The sequence below is a fragment of the Scardinius erythrophthalmus genome, assembly GCF_964197995.2.
Source record: "Scardinius erythrophthalmus genome assembly, chromosome: 7".
NCBI classification, from domain to species: domain Eukaryota; kingdom Metazoa; phylum Chordata; class Actinopteri; order Cypriniformes; family Leuciscidae; genus Scardinius; species Scardinius erythrophthalmus.
Genome location: NC_138227.1, coordinates 19897474 through 19923486, shown reverse-complemented (window position 1 = coordinate 19923486; position 26013 = coordinate 19897474). Strand labels below are relative to the sequence as shown.

At 38.3% G+C, this 26013-nt stretch overlaps 2 protein-coding genes across 2 annotated transcripts; one reads left to right on the top strand and one right to left on the bottom strand.

The window, feature by feature from the left end:
• Positions 1-2422: 2422 nt before the first annotated feature.
• slc13a5b (solute carrier family 13 member 5b) lies at positions 2423-7008 on the bottom strand (the record flags this gene model as incomplete). Its single annotated transcript, XM_081371385.1, has 11 exons — positions 6895-7008; positions 6670-6806; positions 6343-6554; positions 5487-5658; positions 5285-5407; positions 4992-5204; positions 4654-4760; positions 4408-4529; positions 3602-3763; positions 2880-3017; positions 2423-2548 (listed from the first exon to the last, which is right to left on the bottom strand). Exons 1-11 carry the CDS (start codon positions 6991-6993, stop codon positions 2423-2425), a joined length of 1611 nt encoding a protein of 536 aa, XP_081227511.1. The 5' UTR covers positions 6994-7008.
• Positions 7009-11150: 4142 nt separating this feature from the next.
• Positions 11151-25421, top strand: wdr81 (WD repeat domain 81). The gene is made up of 12 exons (XM_081370132.1): positions 11151-11285; positions 12309-12717; positions 13174-16709; positions 16849-16956; positions 17077-17270; positions 17465-17646; positions 17746-17911; positions 19996-20161; positions 20248-21075; positions 21759-21904; positions 22040-22222; positions 23485-25421. Exons 2-12 carry the CDS (start codon positions 12359-12361, stop codon positions 23809-23811), a joined length of 6195 nt encoding a protein of 2064 aa, XP_081226258.1. The 5' UTR covers positions 11151-11285; positions 12309-12358; the 3' UTR covers positions 23812-25421.
• The last annotated feature ends 592 nt before the right edge of the window (positions 25422-26013 follow it).

Genomic DNA, 26013 nt, shown 5'->3' with positions numbered 1-26013 from the left:
CAGGGCACGAAGCTCCCGTTCCACCACATCCCAAAGATGCTCTATTGGGGTGAGATCTGGTGACTGTGGGGGCCATTTTAACTCATTGTCATGTTCAAGAAACCAATTTGAAATGATTCGAGCTTTGTGACATGGTGCATTATCCTGCTGGAAGTAGCCATCAGAGGAAGGGTACATGGTGGTCATAAAGGGATGGACATGGTCAGAAACAATGCTCAGGTAGGCCGTGGCATTTAAACGATGCCCAATTGGCACTAAGGGGCCTAAAGTGTGCCAAGAAAACATCCCCCACACCATTACACCACCACCACCAGGCTGCACAGTGGTAACAAGGCATGTTCTCATTCTGTTTACGCCAAAATCTGACTCTACCATCTGAATGTCTCAACAGAAATCAAGACTCATCAGACCAGGCAACATTTTTCCAGTCTTCAACTGTCCAATTTTGGTGAGCTCGTGCAAATTGTAGCCTCTTTTTCCTATTTGTAGTGGAGATGAATGGTACCCGGTGGGGTCTTCTGCTGTTGTATCCCATCCGCCTCAAGGTTGTGCGTGTTGTGGCTTCACAAATGCTTTGCTGCATACCTCGGTTGTAACGAGTGGTTATTTCAGTCAAAGTTGCTCTTCTATCAGCTTGAATCAGTCGGCCCATTCTCCTCTGACCTCTAGCATCAACAAGGCATTTTCGCCCACAGGACTGCCGCATACTGGATGTTTTTTGCCTTTTCACACCATTCTTTGTAAACCCTAGAAATGGTTGTGCGTGAAAATCCCAGTAACTGAGCAAATTGTGAAATACTCAGACCAGCCCGTCTGGCACCAACAACCATGCCACGCTCAAAATTGCTTAAATCACCTTTCTTTCCCATTCTGACATTCAGTTTGGAGTTCAGGAGATTGTCTTGACCAGGACCACACCCCTAAATGCATTGAAGCAACTGCCATTTGATTGGTTGATTAGATAATTGCATAAATGAGAAATTGAACATGTGTTCCTAATAATCCTTTAGGTGAGTGTATAACATAACCACCATAGACACTGAGTAGAATGTGTAATTTAGGATCAAGCATATTGTTGTAGGGAAAGGTTTTATTTAGTTTTATCTCTTTAACATAACAGAACAGCAGTTTGAGGGCATATTCCATTTACAGTCATAAACAGTCATAAACATTTACTTTATTTTCATAAACAGATTTATTCTAATAATTGCTCCAAAATTCCAAAAGAAATATTCAGAAAGCATTGTAGTATTCATTCAAACAAAATGAGATACAGTGTATCAATGAACTCACACATCACACTGGAATATACAGTATAGGTGCATTAAACTCTGGAAGACCGTCTTTCATTCACACTAAGGTCATATGTTTTACAATTCTGCAGTACTTCAAATATTCAAGTCATTTTGATGCTATAGGTACAGTAATCACTGATTGGTGGATTTAGTGGAATTATTAAAAACTTGAAACGTAGATGTACACACAGTATTCAATTAGCATTTTTACATACTGTAAACTCTGTTAAAACACAACAACATAGATAGATTTTAATAATCTGATTGCCAAAATTTATAAATGTTCAAATGTTTCAGTACACCTGTTATGAACTATGAGGTATTTGTTTTATTTAATGTAGGAGTTGCCCGAGATTTAAGGCAGTTGTGGTCGTGGATGAGGCTTTCATATCTCAGTCATGAGCAATTCAAATGGGTAATTATAATTTAAGTTAATGTCAACAATGCTGCCTTATTATTTAGTTGACGAAAGGATTGCTCAACTAGTTGTGGTTCTGACAGATTAGCATGCCTTGTAAACAATATGTGAAAGATATGCTTGAAAATAATGTTTCTAACCTGCTGCTTAAATTGGTTCCATTCCTTGTTTGTTCTATGCTTTCTTATTTTGAGTCAACATATCATTTGTTAGATGAACTTATGTGATGATACTGCATACTGTTCAAAGTTTGGGGTCAGTAAGAGTCAGTTTTTCATTTTTAAATAATGCTTTTATTCAATAAGGACACAAATACTGCAGTATTGCCTGCTAAAATTTCAGCTTTCCCATCTAAAAAAAAAACAAACATTTTAAATACTTTAAAATAGAAAACAGTTATTTTAATTTATAATAATATTTCTCAATATTTTTGTTCTTATTGTATTTTTGATCTTATAAATGCACTCTTGGTGAGCATAAGAGACTTCTTTCAAAAAAACTTACTGACCCCAAATATTTGAACATAACATATGTGGCTGCTTATTTAGTCAGACCCTTAAGTGAAAGAGGTTATCAATGTGCAAAATAGTTCTGCAAGACATGGCAGGTTTCAGTTTCTCTGTGCTACAGCTTGGATCCATGAAGTTTATGAGAATAATGGGAAGAAAACGAGCAGCTTGTTGGTTTGCATTTGGCCTCGTACTGTCCATCATATTACTGTTTGGTTGGCCCATGCAGGGAAAGAATCTAGGTTGAACATGGCCTTTCCCCAGGTGTTGATGGCTAAGGTGATGCAGAAAATCCCTATGACATTCATCATCATGCCAGTTTTTGCCTGAGAAAAACAAAAAGTTAAATGTCACTGAGTGAGTTTATTGGTCACTGGAGCAGCTGGGAAGGAACATCTTTTAGAAGTGGTCAAACAACTTATGGTTTGTCTATATATAGGGCCACATTTGTTTGAACAATTCTCTGTTTTAACATACACGTCTTGTAAACCAGTTACCATCACGTCTTGTAACTGGTCTTGTAAACCAGTTCCTTTGTGTTATGATGAGCTTTTAAAGACATTTTGAATATGAAAATGAGCTGAAATTGTCATTTGGGCAGAGCAAACCAGGGAAAGTGATTTTTTTTTCTAGAATAAAACCAATTTTGAAACTCACCATGTCTGAAACCTTGAGGTATCCGTAGGAAAAGACTATAGCATTTGGAGGAGTTGCCACAGGTAACATGAACGCGAAGGATGCGCTAAGTGTGCATGGCACCATGACGTACAGAGGGTTGATTCCAACAGATTGAGACTGTGAAACAATTAGAAATGTCTGACATGATTATAAAGCAGAAAACAAGATTTAATTGTGGATAGTGCTGACTCATGTGTCTCTGATCTAAGTGCGTGTTTTCTAAGCTGTCTCTAAGTGTCTGTAATTGGGCTGTAATTCTTAGAGATTAGAACAAACTGTGAGTCATGTCTGCACAGAGGCCGCCATTTCATTGAAACATTGCACAGCTGGTGAGCAATACAACTTGATGTTGGATACTATTTCAAGAATTTCAAGTGCCTTTTGGGCACTTATACATATATGCACACACAGACACACACACACACACACACACACACACACACACACACACACACACACACACACACACACACACACACACACACACACACACACACACACACACACACACACACACACACACACACACACACACACACACACACACACACACACACACACACACACACAATACAGTATGTATTTCATTTTCTCATGTTCTACTTGCATTGAAGGCTTTTCCAGCACCTATTCCCTGATAAGAATGAGAAAACCTTCCTAAGGCTTTCAGTTTTGCTCCTGGGTTTACATTCAGTTCTTACCATAGTAGCAAGAACAGGGAGGAAAAGGGTTGCTGTGGCCACATTGCTGGTGCATTCAGTGAAAACGGCAATCACGAGGCACAGGATGATAACAATGGCCCAGGGAGGGATACTGTGTAGGGGAGTCAACTGGTTTCCAATCCATCTGGATAGACCTGACTCCTGAGATAAAAGAGATATATGAAGTCAAATGCAGGTCAAAAATATGGAACTTGTTCACTTTTATAATCATAATGATGATTACATTTATCCATCATTATGTGATCAAGCTAATCAGAGTAAATTCTGAGGTTTTGGACATGTGATGCACGATATCAATATGAGACCTAAAGGTCATATTTACCGTTGCTTGGTGAAATTTGTGTTCGAAATCATCTAGTAATTTTAATAAGAATTTGTGTGGGGCAAAACATTTCCCTACATAGATTTCGCATTGCAGGGATCAAGTTGGTCAAGCGAATTGGCTGCGAGCCTCTATATGTGAGCCATACTTCATGCATTGCTGTGCTATATAGACAACCAACCCTTTTTGTCTACAAAATTTGGCTGATGTTTATAGAGCATATTGCCACAATTCTAAATACATTGTTAAATATATGCTCTATATGCTATAAACACATTATGTTTTTATTTATTCTGTTATTTATGTCTTAATTATTGTATGTTTCAATAAATCTCTTATCAAAAAAAATGTTTGCAAATGTTTAGAGACCAGTTTTATGACAGCCGCCATTTATCTTGACAGCGGTTTGGAGAAAATCACTAATTGTCAAATAACGTTTTCATTGAGTGCATAAAACTCTCACCTCACTACCTTTGGCCAGGGCAAATCCTCCACCTAGAAGCAAAACTATGTTCCAGGGTAACTTCTTTTGAGCTACTTTCCAGGACAGCAGGGCTGTACTGGGTTCAGAAGAAAGCTGAGGCTCTGTGAATGAATATATAGAGGGTCATAGCAAACAGTATCCAAACTCTCAGCCATCTGACATATAACTCTAAAAGGCTCCAGTGTTTTCAGTGTAGACCTTTTTGTTGTGTAAAATATGTCTTACCTGTTTCAGAGCCAGTTGATGACCAGAAGCAAAGCCGAGGTGGTTTTGATGGAAGAATAAAGAGCAACATGGCAATGAAGACTGCAACTGTAGCATCTGTCACATATCTGAATGTATGGAATTTTAAACATCAAAAAGTTATATTATTATTCCAAAATGTCCTAAATATATTTTTAATACAATATGACAAAAATAAATATTTTTTATTTTCTATTTTGAGTTTAGTCTATGAAAAAATGGCTTAAATCATTTACATTTAGATGGATATCAAACATGGTTAGTGACTTCAATTAATTGCAAATTTGCAATAAATTCAATGATTCAAGACTAAATCATACTCTGCTTCAATGTTGAAGGTGTGTGTTGCCCAGCCTGCCACAAATCCCGGATCTCGACTAAACCACAGCGCCACAAGCAAACTGAAGAGAGCCAGAACGCTGAGTTCACCAAAACACATTGGTCCCAGCAGAAGATGCTGCTCCCGTATCACATTATAGGCGGCTATATCCTTTTCGGACTTTACCACCCCACATCCCCATGTCTTCCTAATGCTGGAGACATGAACAAAGAGCTTCATGAAAGGAATGTTAAAAGCAAAGGTGAAATCTACCAAAGTGATTATATATCATACTTGAATCCCATGAAAACGAACTGAAGATAGAGCCATGCTATCGTCAGCATGATGATCATGTTGGGGAACGCAAACCCAAACCATGAAGCGAAATTGATAACATCACCATTCTCAGGAAATAATCTGGATGAAAATAAAGCAAAGGGTTCAGTTACTTGAAACACGAATGGTTGTAGTAAAGTGTTTGTTTTTTAATACTCACTGGTTCATCTGACCCTTAAATACTAGGTTAGGTCCAGTGCCTGTGAGTGTGGCCGTTCCCCCAATGCTGGCAGCATAGCACACACACAGAGTCATGCCTTTAGCCATGAGCCGCTTTTCTGCTGACTCCTTTTGCTTGGCCTCTGCTGAGACATCCAACATGCGCAGCACCACTAAGAAATAGGGAATATACTTAAAAGCGATAGTTCGTTCAAAAATAGCTGAGATAGTTCGGTCTTGAATTCTAAAGTTTGGGATTGGTAAGACTTTGTAATGTTTTAAAAGTAGTCCCTCATGTTCAAGAAGTGTGCATTTATTTAATCAGAAATGCAGCAAAAGTTATATTGTGGAATGTTATTAGAATTTAAAATAACTGTTTTTTCTAATATGCTTAGGCTATTTGGTGCTCAAGAAACTTTTTTATTATTATTATCAATGTTGAAAACAGTTGATTTTAGTGGAATTTTGTTTTTCCAGGATTCTTTGATGTATTAAACTCATTTATCTGAAATAGAAAACTTTTGAAACATTAAGCTATAAATGACTTTCCTGTCACTTCTGATCAGTTTAATGGATTCTTGCTGAATAAAAGTACGGTCACACTTTAGTTTAGAGTCCAGCTCTCACTATTAACTTACTATTAACTACGACTTTTGCCTCAACAAACTCCTAATTACTATATTAATAGTTAGTAAGGTAGATGTTGTTTCGCTGTTGGGTAGGATTAAGGATGTAGAACATGGTCATACATATAACCCCAAACTGAAGTGTTATCAAAAGTACTAATTTCTTTCAAAAGTCATTAACCCAAACTTTTGAACTGTAGTGTATGCACTACATCTTATTCTCCGCCTGACCTTCTTTGTCTCTGTCTTTTGCCGTCTGTTTGTACTCCGCCTCAGGGGCCTGGGGCCGCTCCTCACCGCAGGTCATCTGTGAAGGCTCTGTCTCCTGTTTGTTCAGCTGTTCCAGCACAGCCTGCACTATAGGGACCATCATGGCCGTGGTAGCCGTGTTACTGATCCACATGGAGAGGAAAGCTGTCACCCCCATGAAACCCAGCATCAGGCTGTATTAATACAGAGGAAGCAGTCAGAATGCGAATACAAGCGTGAAATCCTCATGAATAAAGATTGGATTTAACAATCTACCAACGATTGTGCCCGGTACAGGGTTTAACCTACAGCGCTGGGCGCACGCCAACAATGAGCAGCACTCTCAGGGCGATACGTTTGTGCAGGTTCCAGTGTTCAACTGCCACAGCGACCATCAGTCCACCCACAAACAGCATGTTAGTGTCCTTCAGGTACTGCATACACACCTAGAGAACGACATAAAAGCTTTAGCTTTTGATGTGTGCTTTTGGGCTATTCTTCTCTTCATTCATACCTTTAACCGGAACAACTTACCATTTTGGACTGCATGAGACCAAGCATGGGAAAGAGAACAGCAGGTAGCAGTGATGTGACAGCTAAAGGAAGAGCCTCAGTACACCAGTATACTGCCATCAGAATGATTACATACGCACAGCTGGCCTCCTGGAAGATGGAAACATGCTCTTTAAAAACTACATGCTATATTAGATAGGCATATATTAGTCATTTTACTAAATGAATGCAGTTATGCAGTTACTAAATGCAATACAATTTTATTATTTTACAAATCAATCTTATTGAAAAGTTTAATTGTTTTTTTTCCCCCTAATTAAAATAAATTTAAAATGCCTTAGCATTTGGTATGTCCGTCTATCGCTTTAATGACAGCAGCAATGCTGTACAGCATAATTTGAGAATCATCTAAAGAGCATCTTGTGACGTAAGATCATCTGTAAAAAGAAGTTCTAATGTTGAAGATCACACGCTTACTTGTTTGATTAGTAACAAATAGTGATGTGATCTTTGTTTTGTTGATTATTTTATATCGTAATCAAAAAGTGATGAATCCCAGATTTTGAATGTGATCTCAGACTTTTGGACCCCACTGTAATAGCATTGCCTTTTCAAATATGTTAAATATCTTGTTAAAAATCTTCAAAATAGCTTCAGTGGGCCTGGCAATGCAGAGGATGAGGCAAAAATACACATTCCATTTACTATCATTGGGAGCAATTGATATGAACTTTGTCTCGTGCACATGATAGTCATGACCGCAAAACACATTGACTCTGAGTCAGGAATTTAGACTATACTATGTGTTCCCACGCTTGAACATACACAATGACAAAGGGTTAAAAAAACAATTTTGAGGCACAATGAATTATTGTACATGGAGGCCTCAGGGTACGAATGTGGTCCCTATGTACTAAACACTTACATTTACGTTACTAAAGCATTTGACAGGTGCATAAACACTAACAAGCATAACCTCAGACAAAAGCATGCAATATCTACACTATAGAAGTAATTCTATAAGCTTGAAGTAAAAAGTTGGCAAAATTTTGTTTTATTCAGATAAAAGCTTTAATTTACATACCCTTGTGTTGATGACTACTGGAAGTGGGAGAAGAATCAAAGGAGTGAAGAAAAGGACTATCCCATTCTTCAAGTTCCATATGGATTTTAGTGTTGGGAACATCTCAAAATAAAGACAGTTTTTGCATATAAAGTAAGTTTAACACTGTTGTACTCGTCCTTTTAACCTGCTCAATGGGGTGGAGTGAGAGAGAGTGAGTGAGTGAGTGAGTGAGTGTGTGAGTGAGGGACAGGGAGAGTGAGAGAGAAAAAGCAATTATTATTACAGACTCCACTCAGCACACAGCCAGATTTGAAATCATATATTTTTTATCTTTAGAACTTGATGATACTCTGGGGAATCAGCTGCTATTTCTGGGCTGATGAGATTTAGAAGAAAAGTGGATGCTATTTAACACAGTTACAGACTGTTTAGAAGCTATATTAACAGCATTGCCAAATGGCCAAAATCAAAAAAATTGTTCTGCATTGTTTTAGATGGAATGAACTCATGTAGTCAAGTGTTTACTGGATGTGCATTGATGAATTTTTGTTATAATCAAAGTAAGGGACACCACGTTCTGAGACCTTAGTTGACTTAACTTAAAAAAGTGAGGAAACCCGTTGCCTTAAAGTTATTAAGGAATAAACTTCATGCATTGAAAAGTTAAGTTGTGAGAATTTGACAATTCCACATAACTTATTTTTTTCAATTATGCATTACATTTATTTAATCATTTTAAAGCAATGGTTTTCCTCACTTTTTAAAGTTAAGTGAACTGATCACTTTTTACAGTGAGTGAATATTTATCAGTGTGTAGGTGTATTATTGAATGTAAATTTCTGGTATATGCATGTCACAATTCAATCTGCCATTAAGCCTTATGGGTGTACAGCGCTTGTAAAGTATACAAATATGAAAGCGCTAAATAAATGCCTCATTCATTCATTCATTAGATTTGTAGATGAATTAAAAACATCACATAATTGAAATAAAAATTTTGAAAGGCAACACAAAATATCCATCAGCTATTGCGACATTAAATTGTATAATGTTTAAATAACATGTGACATCTTGCTCCTGGCAGCTATGAATGTGACAGCTATAAAATATGACACTGACATTGTGGATTGGGAGGACAGGATTCTTATAAAAAAAAAATGTTTGTGACAAATTTCCCATGTGACAAATAGGCCCGACATCCCATAATTTCCATAAAGAGTTTTAAGTAGTTTAGCCTAAGAAAATCTGAAGTTATGAGAAATTAGTTGCTGAATAAATGTTTGTGCGTCATTTATTGATTGAGGCTACAGACATTTTAATTTGTCCTTTGATTATTATTTATTTATTTATTTATTTATTTATTTTTGTCTTTGAACATTAGAACAGCTCACTGTCAGTTAGAAGTCTTGATCATAGGTCTTCTTGATCCACACCAGAAACAATAGCATGACGCCCTCTAGTGGATTTCTATAGGCAGCAGGTTTATCCGGGAAGGTTGAGCATTAGATCGCCTTATCATTAGATTAGAGGCATACATATCTCATTAGCTGCTCAGTAAATGAAAAAATATAGCCTATATATATTTTTATAACTAACAATTATGAATTTTAATTTTCTCCTGCTCTTGTGCGCCCAACACTGCACATTTTGAACGCTTCACCTCAGATTTATTAGACTCTGGGACCTGAAGGCCTGGTTTCACCGACAGGATTTGGCCTTAGTTCAATTAAGTAGCTTTTATCCCTATGCCTTAGAAAAACACATTAGGCCCACTGGTGTGCATCTTGAGACAAAACAATGGCACTGACATATTTTATTATGTCAAGTTGCTTTCAGGTAAAACAGTTAAAAAACATTGGCTTCCTTGTCTGTGAAACCGCGGGGAAACGTCATGTCAAATTAGTACGACACCAAACATGTGTAACGTTAGGGGGCGCCCATGAGCAGGAATGACAAACACTGGATTTTTATCTGTCAGATAAAATCACAAACAATGATTTCGATGTTTATTTTTATTTATTTTTTATTTATTATTTTTTGGAAGGGGGTGGTATGAATTGCACATTTAAATCACTGCATGAAAATATTTCTCAAAATATGTGAAAAAATGTGACAGTGTTAAAGTGATAATAACAGTGTCTCATTAACACTGTGTTTCTCACATATTACATCAGTGTCAAAAAGAGCTTGTTTTTACATTATAGTTGACTGTTTTCTACTTCACTGAACTACTTCAATTGGCCTAATTTATGAAACAAGCAGAATTACTGCAGTGAGAAAGATGTGTTAATCTCTGAAGTTGAAACTTTAACAGCTCTGCAAAAAATTAAGATGATCTAAATGGAAATTGAATGAGCTAGATTTTTAGTCTCTTTTGGAGATTTTACAAGGTACAGTTCCAGCAGCAGCAACAACGAACTTAGGGACATAAGGAGCATGCAGACTCTAAAAATATTTATTAATACAAATATACAAAAACAGAAATAATAAGATAATAAGAAATGATAAATCATATAGGCCTATACTAGAGAGATTTGAATTGTATTATTGTATTATAATTGCATTTTTTATTTTTATTTTTACTATTCCAGAGTATTATTTCATTTGTATTGGATTGTTATTATTAAAATCGATTGGTTAATTAACCAAAAGGTTTCTTCTCATTAACAAGTTAAACATCTGGAATGAAATTATTATTATTATTATTATTATTAAAATTCATAAGCTGTTCACATGGCCATAGAACAATGCTTCTCAATCTATGGGTCATGGACCAGGGTACCTTAGCCAAGATGACTCAAAATTATTTAAATATAAGATTAACCATTCTTATTTTGCATTAATCTCCTTAATAACTGTTATTTTATATACAAGTTATGTTCCACTGCACCAAGTACACTAAAAGATTGTTTAGCTACAAGCAGATCAGTTGAGTTGAGAATTTCTCTCTAAAACTTTAACCTCTCTTCGTTTTTTTTTTATTGCTATAGTATATATATATAATACTAAACCATGTAAATATGGTCATTTCATTTTTTAGCATTTTTTTTTTTTTTCCTGTAATGTTAGGGGGACTTGTATTATGACACAGTTCTAAGGGTTGAGAATCACACGGTCTGGGAGCGCACACACGCACAGAGATGAGAGTCACGTGAGGCTCTGAACTCAACACTATGGCTTCTGAGGACAACAACATATTCTCGACTTCTTAGGAAATTATTGTGCGGTTATGGTGGTTCTTAAAGTACTGGAAATACAATTTATACATCCAGCGAACATGGGACTTGGCATCGTAACGGCAGCTGTTCCAGAGCTCAGTTGCTGACAAGCAGCAAACAGTGCAGAGGTGAGCAACAACAACAGCTAGATGCACTGGTCTCCTTTCCAAATGTTTGCTTAACGGTAGTGCTTGTGTATTTACATCAGCCAAACAGGTTGCCTTTTGATTTAATGTATAGAGTAGTGCTCCTCTGAATATGTAACTTTACAGACGAGAACTGACAGAAGTGCACTTGCTAGTTCCTTATCTTCTGGCTCTGGGCAGTATAAAGAGGAACTGAAAATGTTACAGAATTTATGTAATGCATTTTATTGCTCGATCTTTCCAGTTGATTATGTTATGGATTATTATGTTGTGATTATAATTGTAGTTATTCTGCTGAAGTATTGTAGAACAGTCACGGGGTAATGCATGACATTTTGTGTGATGACATCAGTACTGCCCTCGACAAATCATTAGTTGTTGCTAGAGTGAAGATGGTTTGATCTGCAAGCGTCTACAGTGCAAACATATGGACACCCACATTTATTAAATATCACATTTTAAATTGTTATATGCATAACATTATTTGTATAATAAAATAATTATAAAATGATTCAAGTTTGTAAAATATTTTAAACGAAGTCACAATATTTTACAGTTTTATTTTACAATAATTTACATCTGTACGTCATAAGCGTTACATTTAAATGTTTTAATATTTTTTGTTTATTTGAGTACTATGCATTATTGTCATATGGTGTTGAGTGGATTACTTCTGAAATGTAAAATGGTGCTATAGAAATTATGCCACTTAAAATATTCTTATTAAGATCACCTAGAGTGGTCTACTGTAACTTATTTATTATGTGTCACCGGACTTGCACATCGTGCATTACGTAAGTAAGTTTACCAAAGTATATTACTCAAGTTTGCAGTCTTTTGCAGTGGATATAATACACATTTCCTTGTGTCTCCTATAAAGTTATTTTTGTTATTATTTTATGCCATGAGATTGAGCATATGCGGTATACAGTGAGTGCATGTCTACAAAAATAGTATCTTTAATGCTTTTTATTTTACTTTCTGTAATTCCTGACATTTTCTTAGCTTCTTATAGGGGTGTACAAAGGCCACAGTCTGGTTAACTGAAAGAGATCATGGAGTGGATAGCACCAGCCTTGGAGAGGGACCTGGGTATTGATCAGCGGCAGACTGGACCCAGTCAGCGACCCAATGAACTGGTGGTCCTGGTCCCAACTCGCTGGGTAATGGCCTTGAGAAACAGGAGAGTTACTCGCTGTGCAAGATATGAGTGCTTTAGTGAGGGGGAAATATGCACTCTTCTCCAGCGCTCTCAGATGAAATTGCCATCTGGTTGGACACGAGTTTGTATCCAAGGCCTTAGAAAGCGTAAACTAGGATACCGATTAGCCAGGGAGCCAGGCTGCCATGGGGAGGGACTCTCTCAGGACTCTTTCATGACTCTGATGCGGGGGGTATCCCAGTCTAATTTAAGGTACAGTACTCTGTCTTTCCTATGTTTTTTTATGAGAATAATATGCTTGCATAATTGTTGTATTTAATTCTGTTTATTAAATCAATCTGTTAAAAATCATCTTCTATTGTGATGTATATCAAACTGTCTTTTTTGTTGTTGCTGATATTAGAATTGGATTTTTAATTTTGCTGGCTCATCTGTACTATTTTTACATTTAGATTGTCTTTGCCATATCTAATGCTCAATTCAAGTTATTCTTTAAAAGCAGTAATAATTTAATAACACTGTTCAGTGTAATCTTAAGTAAGTATCAAATTGCATAATATCCATATTTCATGCTGTATATTATGATGTCGTGAGATATATTGTGGTGTTCATTTTTATACTATTTGCCAAGCAATAAGCATTTGGTGAATTAGTGTTTACTTGTCATATCCTATGTTGAGTTTTTTTCTCTGCATTTCTTTTCTTCAGAAATCTGTGGCGTGAAGCTTACATGAATCATGTGCAACCATATGCAGATTTGATTGAGCAGACACCTGTTTTGGCCATAGATGCTGTTCGCCAAGCCTTGCAGAAACTGTTTTGCTCCGCCTTTATCTCTACTGATCGAGTGTCACCGTCCCTCTCTCCAGCCAAAGAGAAGGAGAAAGACTGCTCATTCCCATCCAGCAGCTCATCCCCCAAACAAAGTACTGACAGTGTGTGTCCAAATGTGCTTCCTGTAGAATGCTTGTTGGAGTCAGATGAGGTTCTTTATGTAGTTTTCCCATACACACAGTACACTGTTCATGATATTGTCACCTACAGTCCAGCTAAGCTGGCTAACAGCCACGCTAAGATATTGTTCATTTTGTACCAACTACTCATAGCAATGCGCGAATGTCATGCCTCAGGACTATTGTGTGGTGAACTCTCCTTACTTGACATTGCAGTCGATGAGCAGCTCTGCAGTCGCCTAAAGATCTCACTGGCACATTATGAAAAGTTTGGAGAATACAGGGGTGATGTGCCGTATACATTAGGAAGTAGAGTGCCAACAAGTGTTACAGCAAAAGACAATCAGAGTCATAACAGTGGTGTGAGTGAACAGCTTTGTCAAAATTGTCTGGATGAGCTCAAATCTCTGGTCCTAGACTGGGTCAACGGTCGAGTCAGCAACTTCCAATATTTGATGGAATTAAATCGACTGGCTGGGAGGCGTGAGGGAGACCCAAACTATCACCCGGTTTTACCTTGGGTGGTCGATTTTACTGTGCCATATGGAAGGTTTCGGGATCTCAGGAAGTCAAAATTTCGTCTGAATAAGGGCGATAAACAACTGGACTTCACATATGAAATGACCAAAGAAGCACTAGCAGCAGCTAATGGAAGTGGTGGAAGCAATTTTGCCTCAGATATTGGTGGACTTGTTGTACCTGGTGGCTCAGGACAGTCGGATCACCTCCATGTTCCCCATCATATCTCAGATGTTCTGTCAGACATCACTTATTATGTCTACAAAGCTAGACAGACGCCCAAATCTGTACTGTGTAGCCATGTTCGTTCCCAGTGGGAGCCCAATGAATATCCAGCTAGTATGGAACGTATTCAGAGTTGGACCCCAGATGAATGCATCCCAGAATTTTACACCGATCCTTCTATATTCCACTCCATTCATCCAGACATGCCAGACCTTGATGTACCTCCATGGTGTAACTCCTACGAAGAGTTTATTGCTGTGCATAGACAACTGTTAGAGAGTCGAGAAGTGTCTCAACAGTTGCATCACTGGATCGACCTAACATTTGGCTATAAGCTATCGGGTAAAGAAGCTGTCAAAGCTAAGAACGTGTGCTTGCACTTGGTGGATAACCACACCCATCTCACCAGCTACGGAGTTGTGCAACTGTTTGAACACCCTCACCCACCTCGTCTTGCACCTTACCAGTATTCAACTCCAGAACCTCCTCATTTTGGTCCTGTGAATGTAACAACATGGCAGATTCCACCACTTGAAACCACGCTGGATGGTGTGGATGGATTGGTACCAGAGGCAACAGGATGTGAATCCAGTGGCTGGTCAGTGGTAGGCAGGGATGAGGAGCTTGAACAAGCAATGGAAGCCCTTGACTTAAGTGGCTCATCGTCATCATCTTCTGTTCCAATCCCTTTGGTTGGTTCTGGTGGTGGAAAGACCAGTGGGGAGAGTGTTTCTTTGGTTGTGTCTCCTTCTCATGGTTCTCTCCCTGGTGAAACACCTGGAAATGTCACGAATACCCTAGGATCAGGAATTAGAGCATCTATGCTTCACAGAGCAGCCTCTATTAGTAAAAAGCCAGAAGCTTCTAATTTTGAGAATTTCAAGATAAGCCTGCCAGAGGGATTCAAACCTCTGCAGCCTTTAGAAGAGTTAGAAAAGCTCAACAACTTCTTGGTGAAAGGTCTACATTCCCAAGTCCATCATACAATAGGTCTTGACATGAACAAGAAAGACCTGAGACCTGTACTGAAAGTTCCTCTGTCATTCACAGATCTTTTTCAGAGAGATATGCAAGCCTTGGGTGTTCTCATCGCTGAGATCTTTTATTCCTCCAAACTGCGAGGACTGAGTCCTGGAACACATCTGAGTGATCGGTTTCAAGCAGTATTGAAGCTATGCTTTACAAACCTTCGAGATATTCCACTACCACTCCATCATGCACTGGAGACTCTTCTGCAGGTCCACAAGCATTGTTCCAAGACAGAAATGATCACAATACACCAACAAGGCCTGCCGTTTCTGTTCAAATATGACCCTATTTGTGAAGGTCTTCCACCACCAAACCCTTGGCAACTGCTTAGTCCTGTTCTGTCCCCTCTACCCTTTCCAGCATATTTCCCAACACTGCATAGATTTATATTCTCCTACCACTCCAAGATGGAGTCCATTAACAGTGCTCAGGGCCGTGACATTGTCTTCAACTTATGGCAACAGTTGGAGACACTTCTAAAGGGTGGCATAACTGCAGAGGGGCTTGAAATTCTTCTACCCTTTGTGCTTTCTTTGATGTTAGAGGAGTCCACTGCTGTTTATGCAGCCTGGTACTTATTTGAGCCTGTGTCCAGGGTTCTTGGGCCTCGCAATGCCTCCAAGTACCTACTAAAGCCTCTGGTAGAGGTGTACGAGAATCCCCGATGCCTTCGAGGCCGCTTCTACCTCTACACAGATTGCTTTGTGTTGCAGCTTATTGTAAGGCTTGGTTTGCAGGCCTTTCTTTCCAGCCTTCTTCCACATGTTCTGCAGGTCATCACTGGCTTCGAAAGCTGCAATACAGCTGGAGGGACTGAATGGGGGGGCTTAAAAGTTTTAAGGGGAGCTGCTGGTGCCTTAGATGAAGAAGAGGAGGACTATGAGTGTGAGGATGGAAGGTCGTCTACTGCCACATCTTCTGGCAAAGTAGGAGGAGGCAGTGGAGGTGGTAGTGGAGGCGTTGGGGTTGTTGGAGACCAAGGACTTGTGGATTACTCCTCAGGCATCAGTCTCAATGACCAGGTTTTTCTGACTGAAGGTGAGGACTTTCAGAATGGCTTTTATGTGAATAATAGTGCATCTGGAGCAACAATGATGCTTGCCGCCAAACAGCAGAACCAAAGCCCATCAAATAAAGACCAAGACCAGGAATCTCTCAGTGTGGGGAAACTAAGCGACAAGAGCAGCGCTAGTGAGGTGTCCATTGGAGACCGGGCAAGTTTAAAATCAGCTGATAGCTGTCAGGACCTGAAGCAAGCTAGTGATGGTGAGGATGGTGGAGAACTTGAGGATGAGGAGGAGACAGTGGAAGATCGAGAGATTACAGTGCAAAGGGTGCCCAGTCTAGAGATGTCTCTTTCAGTCTGCACAGAGGAGTCTGAGGCAACCGTGGCCACACTTGAGGGAGACATCATGAATGGAATTGTGCAAGAAGATGCAGAGAAAAACATGGATGAAGAAGAGACTGAACATGACACTTTAGAGGACTCTGAGGAAAAAGAACACAAAATATTGTTAGGTTAGTTAAAACAGATGTATCTTTTTGGTCATTTTTATGCATTTGATTTATTTGTACATCTTTAATATTCAGACAATATTTTACAGTATTCAACAGTACACCTGAATTATGCAATACATAAATACATGATCTTTTCCAGACACTGTTTGCAAAACTGTCAGATGGCTGTCTGCAAAACTTGGTCCGACACTGACATCTCGATTCATCGCTAGGAACCTGTTGCGATTACTTACTTCATGCTACATAGGTACATCTACAATTTCTTAACTGACTAACTTTATCTCTGTATTCTAAGATTCTTGGTGGTTTTGGCTTTGAACATTTGTCATAATGGTCTCCATTAAAAATAATCTTTTTGTGTTTTAAGGTCTTGACAAACACCAGTTCATTCTCTCTACGAATGAGGAAAATAGCCTTGAGAGCATAGGAAGTGTGTATGAAAAGAAACCAGTTGTTGGTGACCAGACTGCACGACCAGTTCTCGAGTGTCTTATTTACATAGCGCATCTTTACGGAGAACCAGTGTTGACATACCAATATCTACCTTACATTGGTTACCTGGTAACTGAAGTTTTTGAATCTAAATTTCTATGAAAAAAGTAGCCTGGCAAACTATATTGATGTCTTGAAGAATTCATTGTAATTGAGAAATTATTTTTCAATAATTAGCTTGAACTGATTAATAGTAAAGAGTTGGCTGGTAATTTTTTTCTTCATAGTTTTTATTTAAATTTCTGCTCCCTTGAAACTTGCAGGTCTCTCCACCTTCTTCTTGCCGTTTGAACACTCGAAAGGAGGCTGGGCTTTTGGGTGCTGCAGTACTCACTCAGAAGATTATAGTGTTCCTGTCAGATACCACTCTAATGGATATGCTGATGAAGATTAACCAGGAGGTTCTGCTGCCTCTGCTGGATTTGTTAACATCAACTAAGATGGGGTAAAAGCTTACTTGTAGTGCATCAGTCAGGGTCAGGAAGTTAAAACTTCCCATGAGAGTGCTCCACATGGACAAAAATGGCTTATTCTCTGTGTTCAGCTTTCCTAGTGGTGTGCAGACTCGTTCCGCATTGTGTCTGAAGACTCTGAGCCTTATGGCACTGATCTGCCTGCGTATTGGCCGAGAGATGGTACAGCAGCACATGGCAGAAACTCTCCGTAGGTTCTTCCAAGTTTTCTCCTTCCTGAACTGTCTGCAAAATCAGGTAACCAAAGACAATTTACAATTTTTATTTTATTTAACCTTTTTTTAACCAAGCAAGTCACAATGAATATATATATATATCAGTAGAGGGCAGTGCATTTCACACCTAGGCCTTCAGTGGTGTCCTACCTGAATTAATAACTTTTAATATTGTAGCGCACAGACTCTTTATAATTGTTGTGAAATTGCTGTTTTATTTTGCACCGGCAGTTATAGGGTGTAGGCGGTGATTCGGAAAAGGCCGGGTAGGGAGAAACGAGCGAGTGAGTTAGTTAGGCTAATGCGTTTGTGTACAGTTGTTCTTGCGTTCCAATTAAGTTCAGAAATGGAGCCTCCCCTGTCTGGCGTTCCTCAGACGTTACAATAGTATGAATGTTTGAAAAAAATAAAATAAATGAAATTTCGATTATAAATTTACTAGAAATATTAAGAAGAAAATCATATTCAGCATAGAAAAAACGGGGACAAAAAAAGCATTATACTCACCAAAACTACTGATTATTTTTTACACAAAATCCATCCTAATTTCTTTCCTCAAGAAGACTTCAATTACTCTGTTGTACAGGTTATCTGTGCATTTCAGTCCTAACAACCTTTTCTATCGCCATGGAGGCTAATGCTGAAAGTCGAGTCTGTCCAGACATATTTCTGGCATAAGGTTTAATTCGCTTTAGGGCTGAGAATGTCCGCTCGACAGAAGCACTGGACACAGGGCAGGACAGTCTCCGCCAAACATGACGATGTGTACAGCTGCACCATGCTCTTACCCAGATTTTTTAACTTTTGCCTTCAAAATCAGTCATGGCATACATTACAGTAAGTTCTGTTTTTACCCGAGACAGATCGAATAGAGTTCCGTGACTCTGCATTAAGCTGGAGAAGGCTAAATAAAGGATTTTTTCCCGGTAAGTTTGAAACTGCTGGGGGTCGAGGAGGGTGAGAAAAACTATTAAATCTACAGGAATACATTTTATTTTATGCAGTTCGCAACAGATGCAGTTTGCTCACTCTGACTACTAGTTATGACACTGACTAAGCGCTCTGACCATCCAATCAAAGGACGTGAAAATGCCAACGTTATTGTATGCCTGCTAGATGGCCCCGTTGTAGTCTAATCGAAATCTGATTGGCTGAATAAATCTGATTGATTATCTGATCGTTTAAAGCAACAGTTTCATTGCCTTTCATTTTAAGCTACAGGCACCCGCACTTTTGATTCTGAAGGCCGCAAGGCAGATTTGTTAGACCCTGGCAACACATGATGGCTGAAATATGTTTGGATAAAAGCTCTAATATAAACATATACTACTGGAAGCAGCGCAACCAAGAGAAAAGCTATGAAATTAAGATAATGGACTATCGGGAATAATTCAATACTCGTTCATGGAAAAAAAAATATTAAAGCACAAGTCAGTGATTCTGATAGTGTTTAAGCAAGCAGAGAAGGCCTCTTTCTTTCTTCTGCTGAACACAAAAGATATTTTGAAGAATGTCCGAAATTAAACAGTTGATGGACCCCATTAATTTCCATAGTGTGTGTATATATATATATATATATATATATATATATATATATATATATATATATATGAAGTGCCATCTGAAATTTTCTTACAGAATGATCATTTTTACCAAGCTCGTATATTTAAATTCAATAATTTCACTTAAATGGCAATGAAGATTACCTATTAATTGTAATTTAAGTGAAATTACTGAACTTAACTATACAAGCTTGATAAAAATGATCATTCAATAAGAAAATTTCAGATGGCATTTAGAGGCTTTTGCATCTGAACTCTTCATATATATATATATATATATATATATATATATATATATATATATATATAATTTTTTTTTTATATTATGGACGTCAATTGGGTGCATCAAGTGTTTGGTTAACCATATTTTTCTAAATTAAAGAAAATTCATAAATGTTTGGAACTTGAGGGTGAGTAAATGATGACAGAATTTTAATTTTTGGGTGAACTATCCCTTTAATACTTGGCCATTGCAATTTGTGGTCTGATTCATAAACAACTAAAAATATATATAGTGATATAAATGAATATTCTTTATGTGCAGATGGGAAGTGCCCCACGTAGGGAGGTTGGAGACTGCACATACCTAGACGTGTGCATTCCAGATGGAACAGAGGTTACTTGTGAGCTTGGGGTTTTGGAGGAACTTCAGGCTGTGTTTAATCCTGAAATGGCTTATGCATCTTACATTCCTTTCTACTGTCTCGTTGGTAAAACATGTTTCTACTGGTTAGCTTGACAAGCACATCTTGTAAGCATTGAAAAAGGTGTTCTATTCACTTGTTTTTTTTTTAAGGTGATGCAGCGATTCGCAAACTGGTTCTTAATCATGAGCTAGTTTGGAGTCTTGCCCAATCATATCATGAACGAGCAAGTCCAGGTAGCCCAGAAGCCAACTTAGTTGGAGGACAAAGAACATCTGCTACAGGCCTCTCTCCTAGTATGAGCCGCCATATGGGTCGCAGTCCCTTCCCTGCTCCCTCGTCCACTTCCACACCACTAGGTGGAGACATCCTGCCTGAGTCAGGAACCTTTGGCAGTCATCTGGTTGGAAACCGTATCCAGGTACTCCGGGACACCGAAGCCTGTGGGAGTCCAAACTTGTCCTCTTTGGAAACATGGACACGACCTTACGGTAGCAGTGCTCCCCAGACGAGTCTAGCCAGCAATGCACTTTCCTCAGCTGGACCTTCTTTCTCACACTCCTCATACTCTTGGGTCCTGGGACCCACTCCTGAGGACAGCGCACTGAAACAGGACCTCCCTCGCAGCAGCCGCTCCCTGCAGGGTAACTGGCTTGCATACTGGCAGTATGAGATCGGCCTTAACCAGCAGGACAAGCACTTCCACTTCCACCAGATCCGTCTTCAGAGTTTCTTGGGTCACTCCGGCACTGCAAAATGTCTGGCTCCACTAGCAGGGGAGGACTACTTCCTGTCTGGGAGTAAAGACAAAACTGTAAGGCTGTGGCCGCTTTATAACCACGGTGATGGCACACGAGAGGTTGAACCCCGACTTACGTATGCAGAGCACCGCAAATCTGTATTTTATGTTGGCCAGCTAGAGGCCTTACAGGAAGTGGTGAGCTGTGATGGCACTGTGCATCTGTGGGATCAATTCACAGGTGAGGAAGTAATAATACTGTTAATTTGAGCATCTGTAGTATTACTAACCTTTTGTGGCATACTGTATGTTAATAGTTCATTTTTGTTTTTTTCATTCATATGAGCGTAACATGTTGTGTTTCTCATGCCTTCAGTAATTAGTTTTTGCTACTTTTGAGGTAGATCCATCATTAAAATATGAATGATTAATTTAACAATAAAAAAAATCCACAAACATTTAATTTACAATACATCTATTAATATTTTAATATTTTTTTCATTAATTAATTATTTCAAATATTTACTGTGTGAAATAGTTTTATACCAATTTTGTTTTAATTACAACTGTTCTAGTGTCAACAGTGAAATATGAGATGTGATATATGTTTTGCAAAAATTCCAATTAAGCTGTAATTTTGCAAAAAGTATGAACATTTTTGCGCATGTCGCATACATAAAATGATAGCTGTTAAATTAGCCATAGGAAGACAAAGGAGTATGCCATTTTATTACAGACAACTGTCATTTCCATCACAGAATGCTATTATTGATATAATCATTAAATTTACTAAATGTATACATTACAACTTCCATTACAGAGAAGTTTACATTCCTTGTACAGATTGTGTGTTTTGACTGTGTCTGTCAGACCAACAGATTTAATATGATTCCTTGTTTGGCTCTCTCTCTTTCATATGACTAGGTACGAATATACGCTGTAATGAACCTCTGGATGGGAAGAACCCTATCACAGCTGTCACCACTATGCCTGCTCCTCACTGCAGTGTAGTGTTTGCTAGCGCTGATTCTGTGCTGCGTTTCATAGACCCGCGCAAACCTGGCTTGCAGGTACTGCTCAGTCCTCTGTCATCCAGTCATTTTAGATTATTATTATCAGTCATTATAGTGGCCAGGCTGTTGTTTTTTTCCTTCCTGCAATGCTCATGATTACCAGTTAGGACTCTGTTATTTCTCTATTGACAGCATGAGTTCCGTCTAGCCTACAGTAACATGAGTGCTGGGCTGATCCGCTGCCTGGCTGTCAGTCCGGGGGGACGCACTGTGGCGGCAGGTTTCTCCACTGGATTCATAGTGCTGCTGGATGCAAGAACAGGTCTGGTGCTAAGAGGCTGGACTGGTCATGAGGGAGATATACTGCAAATGAAAGTGAGTATGCATGTCCTTGGTTAATGTGTAATGTAAGATGTGCATACGACTACATGCTCTAATGTCCTTTGATGTTTTTGCAGTTCAAGTGCTTGTAAACAATTATTGCGCCTGTATTGATATTAGGGAATTTTATGTAATAAGGATACAGACTGTTCATAAAAACTGTGAATCATATTGTTTACATTTCTAGCACACATCATGAGTTATTAATCCAAATGTACAGGATTACATCTACTGTATGAAACAGAAATCCTGAGGGTCGAGTGGATTATGGGAAATGGACTACATTCCTGTTTTTTCTTTGGTTTCAGTGTCTTGATTCACATCAATATTTAGAATTTCAGTATGATGAGTAAAACGTGTACTGTGTTGGTTTGTTCAGATGCAGTCAACAAGCGACTAGAACTAGGCAAACTTTATTTAACCCTGATTTGTGGGGTCAAAGGTCTGTCTCTGCCACCAGAGGCCCATGTTTGGGCAAATATAGACATGAGTTACTCATTAGGACAAAATCTATGAGCCTTGCAGATTGTCGCACAATTACTTTATTATTCATGACTCTATTAGGAAATGGATGAACCTTAGCAGGGTTCAACAATATTTAGCAGGGTTCCTGCTGCCCCAGGGCAAGTGTGAGGGAGTTTTGGGCTGCTGCTGTTTTGCTACTGATAATCTCACATTTATGGATCTGGTACATCCATTTTTTTTATGCCTTTATGAATTTAAAAGTTTGTTTTTCTGACACATCTTCTGACACTCTTATAATTCTTAGAATTTTCAGACTCTCAAAATTTTCAGAATTTCTGCTGATTATTCAACAAGATAATGTTGTCTGGCTGGATACCAGATTTTTGCAAAAAAAATGACTTGGGATGGTCTTTGGAAAGTTTGGGGTCAGTAAGATTGTAATTAATAATATTAAATAATCCGCAAGGATACATTCAATTTATCAAAAGTGTCAGTAAAGACATTTATAATGTTACAAAAGATTTCAATTTCAAATAAATGCTGTTCTTTTAAACTTACAAAGAATACTGAAAAAAAGGTATATTTTAGATCAAATAAATGCAGCCTTGGAAAGAGACTTCTTTCAAAAACATTTACAAATCTAATTGACCCCAAACTTTTGATCATTCTTTAATAGTTGGGCCAGTGAAAATGTTGACAGGGCAAGTAAAGATCAAGTTCTGGGTCGTTTAATAAATGCTGACACTTCCCCACCTGTTTGTTACTTGACAGTGATTTTTTTTATTTTGTAGGCAACAGATGGAAATTTGCTCATTACTTCTTCATCTGACCACACATTGACAGTTTGGAAAGATGTGGAGCACAAGCCACTACACCAGTACAGGACTCCCTCCGACCCCATACATGCATTTGATCTTTACGGTGCTGAGATTGTGGCAGGAACTGTTGCCAACAAGATCGGGGTGTACTCCATTCTGGACAGCACAGCCAACCTGGGGGGATCCACCAAGCTCAGCTCAGAGAACTTTCGTGGGACTCTCACAAGTCTGTCTGTGCTGCCCACCAAGAGGCTTCTGCTGCTCGGCTCTGACAACGGTGCCATCAGGCTGCTGGCTTAAACTAACTAGTGTTGTGTTGCTTTTTTAATATATTCCTTGTGCCACTTTTGGCTCCTTCCCCAGAATGAAACAATCTTGCCAACCATGCACAAAGAAATCGGTTTTTAGTCGTAGAAGGAGCAAGCCTGATTTTTCCATATTAACCTCGCTGAAAAATAACTTGCAACTTTGCTCTTTAGTAAGTGACCAAAACTGAATATTGCCTCTGATTCATACAATCATAAGAATTGTCTTTTTTTATGATTTTTAGGGTTCATGTGATATAACTGCACTAGCTGCTTTGTATGTAAGAATCGACTCTGTAAATTCTCTTCAATAAGTCAAATGAATGGACTCTTAGATGCATGCATGAGATGAGCTGCTCAGGAAAGTTCAAGTGTGGTTCTAGTGTAGCATTTACACTTTCCATTAGACGAGTGAAATCACCAAAAACAACACTGTGAGAATCACAGGTTAGACTATGTTGATCATATCATGATTCGATTCACCAGACTTGCTCAGCAACTATGCAGTATTCATGGTAGACGTTTATGGTGCACCATGTTTGGCACTCTTTTCTATACTACGCAGTACGTTTTTACATCCACGTCATTGGAGCATAATTAACAAAACAAATGTGATCAAAATGTGACCTTGGTCGAGTTTAATATAACTCTTCGTTCTGTTACTGTACACTGACTAAGAGTGTAAACACCTAATATGCAATGGGGTGGTCCTAAATCCTGAATTTGGGCCCTCTGACATTTAAAATGTATCTCTACTATTTAGATCAATTTGATGCTTTATTAACCTTGATGATGTATTCATTCAGTTGTTTGTCACATCAAACCCAGGTCAAGTGACATGTTACATTTTACACACAACATACTGTGTGTATGCTTGTAGATACATACACATTTATATATTAATGATATATAAGATATATATCTTTGTTGAGCCTAATGCTTATCTAAAAGAATACTTTTTTGCAACATCCTTGAATAGATATGAACTAGAATTGAACCTATTTAATTTATTACTGGAATGCTTTATATAAAACATTATTGTCTCTTGACATTCCATATATAACTTTAGAATATGTAGTGAGAATTTATTCAGATTTCTAAAACAAGCGTTACTGACTAATCCACCACTCTATATTTTATGAAACCCGCTAGCTGCCAAGTTTAGAAATTTGGCTTGAGAATTATGTGTTCTGATAGAAGTTCAGGCCTTTATTATAATGTGTTGAAATAGACTGATTAGTGTTCAAGTTTTCATTTTGTAAAGCACATTATTTTATGTTACTAAGTAGAGGTTTTCAGTGAATCCTGTACAGTCAGACAGGAAAAGTGGATATTGCTTTATATCTGACTCCTTATAAGTATTTAAAAATACAATTGGTTGTATTTTACACAAACAGCTTGATGCTCCTATAATTCATGCTAAATATCTTGTCCATTTGAGATTTGACAAACATCTGCCTGATATAACACAAGCAACACATTGTCTGAAACCACATTGGCCATTGCTCTTTTGTATTCCATTGTGAGTAAAGTTCTTTTTTCTTTTTTAAAATGTGACCTTTTTCTATATTCTCACTAAAATGAACCTTTTCAATGATTTAAAGTAAAAGAAATAGATAATAAACGTGTCTTGTATTTTCTTTTGTCAACTGAAAAACAATTCGGATGGGGCGATTGAATGACCTCCTCATTGATGAATGGGTGGGATGATCAGTTGTCTGGTTCGCTCTGTAGATTTTCGTGCTTAGAACCAGAGCACCCACCGGAGAGGTTATTCTGATAGGACAAAGTCCATTTGATTGTTTGCAACGCACTGCTTTTCAACTCCTCTCAATTTGGAGATCTTGGCAGATGCCACTGGTTTGTTTGTGTGGCATATAAGAAAGCAATATAAAAAGCCCTCTCTATCCAATAACAGTCTATATTAATATCAGCATTGGCAGAGTTGACTTGTCATCTCCTCCTCATTTATGTGCAGTTTTTCTTATGCAGCATGTTTACTCGAACTCAGTGTCTGACATTCACTGTCAGCAGCTCAGCAAACTATACAGTACCAGTTTATACCCTACTCCATACTTCACAGATCCACAAATCTACACACTCGAGTTTGATGTTTGACCCCAAGGTCTCTCAAAATTTACATCTATGAAGAGGTATGTACTAAGACTACATGAGGTAAAGATCAATGAAAGTTGAA